Below are 9,319 nucleotides of genomic sequence, written 5' to 3'. Positions count from 1 at the left end.
CATGGAGATTTTCTCAAAACTGAATTTTATAATAAGTATTAATGATAACGTTTAATATTGTAACAAAAATGGATCATTAAAGCAATACATTATCACACTTGAATTATACACAGATCAGTCACAACATTAACACCACCTGGGGGTCAGGGGTCAGCTTCACTCTGCAGTCTTACCAAGCTGTCCACCACAACGTTAAACTACCCTTAACAAGTCACGTTGGGGGGGAAACAGAAATGGGTGGGTGGATCCATGGTGTTAGTATTGTGGCTGATGGGTGTAGTAGCACTGTGTTTACACACTGCATGTTTTGATACATTATATGTTTCAAAGATGATAATAAGTATTGCATTTAATACAGTGAAATCAAAGTGTACATGGGTACAAAGAAAAGGAAATACACATAGAAACATTCAACTCATCATTTAAAAAATATGATCTTTGTCAACTCTTTATCATTACACTTGTGATTGTAACCTTAGAGAAAACAAAAGATTGAAAGCAAATTCAGACAAATGTAATGAAATCCAAGACAAGAAATAGGATGTAATAATTTGGCTAATATGTTCTGTAAGTGTGGAGTGCAAGTACAGTACAAGGGCCCTCAAAGATCTGTTCATCACACTTAAAGGTGTAGCATGTAGCAATTTACATTAACTATGATGAAACCACAGAGTGAATTTGGGGCTCTGAGAGCTTCAGCTTCTTGCAGTTCACTGTGTTATTGGTAAACCGTCTTGATGAGACTGGCAGTGTGTTCATTTGTCTACAGCCTTAGCAACACACATTGCAAAATGCCTCATCATTATAGTATATTATATGTAGCACCACAAAAACCTATGTACATGAGAACTATTGAATATGTTTTATGCTTTTTCTGACACGAGAACATATTCTCATCACATTTGCATTTGGAGAAAAATCAAAAGGCATCTCCAACATCTGTAAATACACAGTCCTTACTCAACATTTTTTTTTTAAATGAGGTCTGCCCATTTTTCTGACCACCAAGAACCACATTTGAACAAAGATGTATGTCATTAATCTAGACACTGTTGCAAATAAAAATGTTTATTTAATGAAAATAAAGCTTCTTATCCAGCAAATACAATCACACGATTTTTAAATCTCTATTATAGACAACATAGTTGCTTGAGTACAAGAATAAACTTTAACATTATAATGTTCATATCAAGGCTAAAACTGTGGTTATCCTTCAAACACACATTTCACTTAGGAAATCATGTCATTGACTGATATGTTTATACTGGACACAAATACGTACTGGGTATGAAACACTTTGTCCTCAAATGAGATAGTTTAGACATCATGTTGTTGTCTGAACACTTTTAATCTGTGCATTGACATTCAACCACACTAAGTTTTTTTTTTTCCGTTTGTTTTGTTCTTTTGCATCTGCTAAGAATCAAGTGGTGTTAAGGTGTCAGTAGCTTTGGGACAGACCTCACAGAGAAACAAACAAACAAACAAAACAGAGGCGATACTACAATCTTGTAACATCATAATTATAAAACATACATTTAATGTAACTGGATAGTGCTTATATTGTTTATAAAACATAAATACACATTAGAGGCAGTGACATCGTGCTTCATGTTAAGGGAAAGAATGGTATTTTAAATTTATTATATATATTTTTTTGTTCCTTTAGAAAAATATTCATTTTAAAACTAAACCTCAGTAACATTTTATCCTGTTCTTCATTGACAAAAATATTCCATTTAGATCTGAAGACATTCATAGGTTACAATCATGGTACATACACTTACATATACATGTTACGTGTATATTTGTATATGCATACAGACTTACAATTAGATTTTTTTTTGTAGTGCACAACATGCCTCTTAAGTTGCCAGATGAAAATACAATAAAATAATAGTTACAATGCAATAATAATAGTAAGTTATGAGGAAATCTCCCGATTAAAAGAAAATAAAACAAAATAAAACTAAACAAAAAAGTAATAATTAAAAAAACAAAAACAAGAAACAGCAACAGTACAAGGTAAAGCAGAGGTCATTGCAAACATATAAACAAACATAAACATTAAAATATATAACAATTCTCACTCACACATACTAGAAAAACAAGTGGTACAAATTCACAGGCAAAGAAAGACGCTCACTCCACAACATCAGCCCACATGTTCTCCCCTTTTTGTTTCCAGGTCTTGCTTCGTGCTAACACACCACATCAACCTCAATAAAGAAAGAAATAAACGGGCCAGGTGCCTCAGAGTGGGTACACTCACAATAAACGCACCCCCACATCATCTTCACTGAGAGAACAGGGGAGGCACAGAGACCACTGAGCCCAGTGTTTAGAGGTTGTCTGAATCACCACCAATAAAAATCTAAGTCTCTCCCCTTAATAAAGGCATCTGTTCACATCTGCTTGATTCGGAGCAAAAGACAGAGCTGATTTGCCGCAACAAAAAGCCTGTTTCTTCAGCTCAGAGACTCGAAAGCGATGGTGTGAATATGTGCATGTAGGCCCAGTGTGATGAAGCTCTGTCGTGTGGAGGTGTTTTTACTGAGGTCACACTTCCACACAGTTGGCAAGAGAAGGATTTTTTTTCTTTCTTTCTCGCTTTTTTGCTTTGTTTCTAACACTTCCAAAAATCAATGGTTAGTATAGGAATCATCCCATACTCATAACCTCTCAATTTGTTTCTGTCCAACTTGTTTGCACTCACTTTTCTCCCTTCCTGCTACAATCTTTTTCTATCCTTTTAACCGGCCTCACAACATAAGATGTGTCTAATCTTCATTGTGTGAACGTGAACGTAACAATGGCTCAGCTGAAGACTGTGGCATCCGTCTTGCATTTTGCTTTCATCAATGATATCTATGTGTATGTGCATGTGTTAAAAGTAGCTGCTGTTCATGGTAAGGATCCTCTTTGAGCAATGCGCTCCAAGATAAAGGGTCTTCTTTATAGGAGAAGGGTTGCATCCATTTCCGTGTATGAGAGGGTGCAAAAGGGCGTGTTAGTTGGGCCGGCATTCACTCAAGGTCCCAAGGGCTGGAGGGGGTCTTCGGGCTCTCGGGGGTCGAAGACTTCAGAGAGAGGGAGAAACAAAGAGAAAGAAGAGGAGAAACAGAGATGGATAGAGATGGGTCGCATGGCAGGTAGTCAGACGGAAGCAGATTTTTTTTTATAAACGATTGTAAAAAGCACAAGATTTAGTTGAGGCTGTGGTACGCAGATCCCCAACTTGTCAAGTCCAAGCAGCAAATGAAGAAGCAAAGGGAAGTCGAGCACATGAAGCGTTAGATGTGAGCGAGAGATCAGTCTCCCACAAGAAAAGACCCTTAACCAAATGTCCTTCATCCCTATTTCAGATTTGCACAACTACATTCAGCAAGAGGAAAAAAGGGAGAAAGAGATGGAAAAGGATGAGAGCAAGAGCACTGGAGAAGGGACAACCGACAGAGGGAACTAGGTGGGGGCACTGGTGCTTCTCGAAGTGTTAAGTGAGCTTGTGGTATCCTACTTAAAACACTACATGTCGATAATTGAGACTATTTATTGTGAATCCATTTGATAATTCAGAGCACTTAGATTTGGCAACTTGGACTTGGTTTGAGTTTCTTTTTCTTTTTTCACTTTATCTTGTCCAGTTGCAGGCATTCCAAAAATATTTAACATTAATTTGTGAATTGCTTAAGCTCGATTTGTTAATGGTTTGCATGGCTCTTAATTGGAATGTATTTTATATGATGTAAACTTTAACCCAATCAGATACAAATGATTGATTGTTCCTTTTTTTCAATCTGTGAGACTGACTGGCACTGTGCATGTACTTGCCTCAGTCTCTACTTCCAGCGAGCATTATGTGTGTTCGTGTTGATATGTGTGCACATGTGTCTGTCGGTCAGTCAGAGTGCCAGCAGAGAAGGCGAGTTCAGGGAATCAGATGACTGCTCGCTACTGCTGTTCCGCTGGTTGGCACTGACCCCGCAGGCTCCCTCTGGGTAGGTGAACACAAATGAAGATGTGTATGAGGTGTTGTAGCTGCCAATGGCCACATCGTCATGGTTACCACCACCACCACCACTGTCGCTGGCCATAAGGCACGGCCCGCCAGGTGCCGACTCACTTGAGCCATAGAAAGAACTAGAAAACTCTACCTCCTGCATTATCCCTGGCTGAGGCTGCTGCTGGACTTGCTGCTGCTGAACCGGAGGCTGGGACTGTGTGGAACCCGGATGGGCTGTGTAGGCAGGAGGCAGATAGAAAGAGTCTTCCTTCACAGCCAAGCCCACAATGGACACAGGAGGCTGCAAGGTCTGTAGAGGGAGCTGGGACTGAACTGGAGGGAGCTGAGCTGAGCCCTGCTGAGGCTGGTCCTGGTATGGGATCTTACAGTTCGGCTGATGGGCCACCAGGACAAACTCCAGGCGATCCTTCTCCTTTTGCAGCTCCAGAATCTCAGCCTCAAGCTCTGCCTTCTCCTCCTCCAGTGTGTCCGTCTCCTGTGGGCAGGTAGAGAGAATGAAAGAAAGGGGACAGGGAGCAAGAGAAAAGTGGGTGAAGTGGGTTGTGAAGAGGGGAAGAAGACATGCAGCAGACAGAGAGGGGATAGGAGTGTTAGCTACACCAAACTTTTACTTTAGTGTTTGTGGAGGTGGATGTTTTCATCCCAGTAGTTCCTCACCTGCATTTGGACATGTACAGTGCCTTATACAAGAGCCCATTAATTATGCCATAAATACTGTAGGTACAATAGCCTGTCATGAGGACTATAATTATCCTTACCACAACTAAACAGCCCATTACCATAATCCTCTCTCTTATAAAAACACATGCAGACATGTATTACCACACTCTGCAGTGCAATGGGAAGTAACATAAGATATGTAATTATGGTCATTACTCATTCTGGCAGCTATAACAAGGCCAAGCTCACCGACTGCAGTTTGTCTGTGAGTTCTCGTCGGCGGTTTCTGCATTTTGCGGCGGCCAGCTTGTTGCGTTCTCTACGAACACGCCTTTTCTCCTCCTCCTCAGGTGTTAGCTAATATGAGCAGAAAAAACATGAACCGGATTAGTATCGACATTTTGTCTTTTCTCTTGAAAATGCATCCTGGTAGCAGTGGTGGGGACATTAGGTGGAACAGGATGACCACACAAGCTCCAGTGTTTGTTTGTTTTTTCACATTGGCATTATCTTTATTCTTGACAAGGAACAAATTCAAATTCATTAAATGACATTAGACAAAAAGTACCTATGCCCACAGCCTTCTACAAATATCTGACCTTCTCTGCTATCATTTTTATGAGAATGGCTTCATGCAAACATTTGTAACATGCAATGGTCAACAAACAAACCGTTCAGGCACACACACTTACTAACACACCAACATCTCCATCTTCACTCACAGACTCGTCTCGTGTACGGCGGCTGCGGGTTCTAGATTGGCGAACAGGGCCTGGTGCTGGGCCTGGAGTATCTGAACTTGGAGGGGTAAATCCAGACCCTGAAGAATAACTTGGGCCTGGCATGTCATACGGGTCAACAAGTGACACTGGCTGGGTCATGGTGGTGGTGCCAGTGGACCCACTTTGTCCAGATGCCTGGGAGGAGATAAGGGTTGGCTGCACCATCCACTGCAGGTCCTGACTGGTGGTGATGGCGGTGACGGTAGGCACGAATGAACCGGGCATCTCCCCTCCAGCACTGGTCCCTGGCCCGCTGCCCACAATGCTCAAGACAGCTCCCGCTGACACACACTCCTTAGCAGAAACAAACAATGTACATTTTATAATTTGGTAAACATATTTAGACAAAAAGGGGCATAAACACAGAAGGGGCCAAGGCTGATTAACTTATTTCCTCTAAGTATTTGTCACATTGGATAAAGTCACCCATTATGCCAATCGCAGCAGGCTAAACTTTACCTAACAACAATCTGATGTTTCAGGTAAAAGGGGCATTTTAAGTTAACATCCTTTTTAGAAAAAAATACACCAGCATTTAATACATGATAGCAAAAACACACTATGTTTTACTATGAGGTTATTTTAAGTCCTTAATAATGTACAGTAGGCTTTTGTCAACAAACTGTGTTTAACAACATTGTCATGCATAAGTGGGCGTATGAGGGGATTTTTGCTGTTAACAAATAGCCTGCAATAATAAATGGCTTTTAAAATATCTATGTATAGCATATTGCTTGTAAATGCCAGATGGGGAAAAAATGCAAAAAAGTTAGCATTACCTCAGTTTCAATTGGCAAAAAGCAGAACAAAGAATTGTTTTCATTAACTTAATGTGTGATGCACACTGAGCTCCTACAAATGTGTATTAATCAGAAACTAATTAAAGTTAAATTAATATTGATTTTTCATTATTTTACTATAACTTTTTTTAATAACACTCCAATTGATGAAAGAAAATTTGTAGCTGCTGAATACCGTATATTAGTATGTAAGGCTTAGGGTTAAGTTTGCATCCCCGCATAGCATAAAGAGCATTAAATATTATGTTGATAAAAAATATTTGTTTTATTCGTTTGCCATTTCAGCTTAAGGGGATGCTACGTTTTGCAGCCAACTGTAGCTGGAAAACGAAAAAAAACAAGCCTAATAATTTGAATATTGAATCCTAACTAGTTTTGAGTATTTGTTGCTATGTCCATGGACGACTTATACACATGAAAAGCCCGAATCTTTTGCTTGTCCTCTTCTTGTTTTATTTTAGACCTTAGGAGGTCAGTATCGAGTATGATTAATTTTCTTACAAAAGCATGTTAGCACACTGGGCAGGCGGCACTGAAAGCTGACGCCTCGGCCAATCGTTTCTCTCAAAGAACGGCTCCCCCTCCTTCTTCCTCCTGCCTCGTCACACCCCCGGTGTTCCCCTTGGCAACGCGACGTAGCACTCCAAAATAGAACGAGCATTTACGTCACGGCGAGGCCTGTAAGAGGAGAGAGGAGCGCGTGGAAGGAGGGGCGGAGCCTCGGCGCTTACGTAGGAGAGTTCCAACACTTGGTATCTGTTCTGCGGCGTGCTGCAAACCGAGCACGCTGTCAATCGCCGGGCGCCGTTACCGCGAAGAGGACAAGCATCGCAAAGAGCTACATCTACACTGACTCGTGGTTATACTTAGCGGGAGCATTTATGTCTGAGTGCAGGAACACAGTAGTAAAAACTGTATTGTTTCCTATACACGCCATTAGGAACATCGTTTTCCTCCACCAAATAAGAAACATCCCATTAAAAGTCTATTAGAGTTTGATTCATGTATAACCGCTTATACAATGTCTTACTTTCTTGTAGTTTAGGCTAGATATCAGGATGAGGCAGCATTTCCAGTAAGTTGCTATTTCTTACAACAGCTCAATTTATGCTCTTCTGCCTTTTAATTGCGACAATAGCCTATATAGGAGTTTCTAAACTACCACATACATATAAATTCAAACTAGCAACAAGGCCTGTATGGCATAACTAAATAACATGTGACATTTAATATAAAACACACAATGCATATCTATGTTAAACTCCACACAGTGCTTACTGTATTTATACATATAAATAGCAGACTATATTTAACATAATGAAGATGTTAGTAAAGGTAATTTAGCCTTATACCCATATACAGTAGCCTAAATCCAGATCCATACATACAAGACCATAAATTAAACTGTTCTATCTATACATAATTATTAAAGACACAGCTGTTACATTTGCTGTATTTATGTTTTGTATTTTTTAGAATTATTGTCATTCTCGGGCAAAGTAAGCTATGTTTTTTACAGACTACATGCATGTGGTGCCTTTAGTCTATTGACTCTGCCTTACCTGAGGAGCACTGGTGGTCGGCGGGCTCCCGAAGGAGTCCACGGAGGAAAGGTACTGGGACTCAATAGATGGAGACGAACTTCCACGGGATCCGCTGTCGGGGTCGCCGGGGAACCCTTGGTACATCTCCCCGCAGGGACCGAGGGAGAATGCGACACCTGCAGTTGCCGGAGAGAGCGCGATGTCACCTGCAGCGGCAGGGCAGCGGTACACACAATAAGATTTATAAAGGTGATGTGCTCTATGGAAGAGAATGGCTGGTGTTATATGCAGTGCAGCCGCCAAAATTAAGTATTGCTGGCTTTAAAAAGGGATTCTGTGATAAAAGTTGAAAAATCCCACCGCAACGGATGCTATTTGTCTGCATATACTGACTGACCGCTGAAGAAAACTCTACAATAACAAGTAAGTCCCAGTAGCGTATTTTATACTTCAAAACCTATTCAGTTATATTGTGAGAGCAGTATCGACATGGAAAGATTTCTTTAGACATCGATAAGTTTATGAAGTAACCTCATCTGACGTGCAGAAGTGGACAGATGTCTACGGCCCCGTCTAAAGCGGTAATGTTTGAGCAAATCCTTAAAAAAAAACCCTGCGTTTGTTGTAAATCATCTACGCAAAGTCAATACAAACTTACCACTAGAAGTCTTTATGTTATTCCCCGGTGAGATGCTCTTGGTTTCTTTCCAAAAAAGTTGCATGAAGGAGCTTAATCCAGTTCCCGAGTTTAAGGGGAAAGTGTCCCAAATGAATCTTTATAAGTCCTCTCGTTTAGCTTTAAATCCTCGGAGTGCTCTAGTTTATTCTCTGTGTCAAATGTGCGATTATAGATCCATAAAGTCCGTTCACGGTACGCCGCAGGACGAAGCTACTATTACGGTGCACGGTAGCAGATCTTGTCTTATGAATGAATCCATCCTCCTCGAGTACAACCAAGGCATTTCTAGCGTCTAAGTCCCGCCTCGGAGTTCCGCTGACGTACATGCCCATATTTGTGCTTTGCTGTTGTGTTTGGTATCCTTGGTGACGTTGAGGGAATCCCTCTCCCACTGAAATGGACCAAAAGCTCACCTCGCCGACGGATAATAATAGATGTTTTTTATACTATCACAGGCACGAGATATTTCTCACCGTCTGACAATTTCTGAGAGGAAATTTCAAGACACTTCAGAGTGATAAATGTGGAAAGTATCTATTTAGGACTATCCATGCGTCTGTCTAGATTGGAACATTACTGGCTCACGTATACATCAAAAAAAGGCATAACATTCCTATAATAACCTATCCACACTCATATCTGTAAGCACTTTGGGGGGAGATTTTAAGTTTATTTAGCAATTTAAAATAGATTATTTTTTCACTTAACTGATTACTTGACTTAAAGTACCTGACACCAAAAACATGATAAATCATGATAAAGCATGATAGTCAATCTAGTTTCTCTAAACGACTTTTAATTTTTATTTTGTAAGCTAACTTTTAGGAAAT

At 40.5% G+C, this 9,319-nt stretch overlaps 1 protein-coding gene across 6 annotated transcripts; it reads right to left on the bottom strand.

The window, feature by feature from the left end:
- Positions 1-847: 847 nt before the first annotated feature.
- Positions 848-8,714, bottom strand: fosb (FBJ murine osteosarcoma viral oncogene homolog B). 6 transcript variants are annotated; one of them, XM_067507498.1, is made up of 6 exons: positions 8,469-8,714; positions 7,829-8,016; positions 5,377-5,760; positions 4,934-5,041; positions 4,155-4,499; positions 848-3,994 (listed from the first exon to the last, which is right to left on the bottom strand). In XM_067507498.1, exons 1-6 carry the CDS (start codon positions 8,530-8,532, stop codon positions 3,929-3,931), a joined length of 1,155 nt encoding a protein of 384 aa, XP_067363599.1. In that variant the 5' UTR covers positions 8,533-8,714; the 3' UTR covers positions 848-3,928. The 6 variants fall into 6 exon arrangements, with proteins under 6 accessions (XP_067363599.1, XP_067363600.1, XP_067363598.1 ...); XM_067507499.1 differs by having other exon boundaries at positions 848-3,080; XM_067507497.1 differs by having other exon boundaries at positions 848-4,499; positions 7,829-8,069; positions 8,469-8,713.
- Between the last annotated feature and the right edge of the window lie 605 nt (positions 8,715-9,319).

The sequence above is a fragment of the Channa argus genome, chromosome 6, assembly GCF_033026475.1.
Source record: "Channa argus isolate prfri chromosome 6, Channa argus male v1.0, whole genome shotgun sequence".
Taxonomy (NCBI): domain Eukaryota; kingdom Metazoa; phylum Chordata; class Actinopteri; order Anabantiformes; family Channidae; genus Channa; species Channa argus.
The sequence above is the reverse complement of the archived record's forward strand: the minus strand, read 5'-3'. Positions and strand labels throughout refer to the sequence as shown.

What these genes read in the sequence shown, in the direction of transcription:
- fosb (XM_067507494.1), bottom strand. Translation starts at nt 8,532, where the DNA reads ATGCAACTTTTTTGGAAAGAAACCAAGAGCATCTCACCGGGGAATAAC. An exon ending in TAACATAAAGACTTCTAGTG is followed by an intron (nt 8,017 to 8,468) that starts GTAAGTTTGTAT and finishes CTGCCGCTGCAG; the next exon opens with GTGACATCGCGCTCTCTCCG. An exon ending in TCACAGACAAACTGCAGTCG is followed by an intron (nt 4,500 to 4,933) that starts GTGAGCTTGGCC and finishes ACCTGCCCACAG; the next exon opens with GAGACGGACACACTGGAGGA.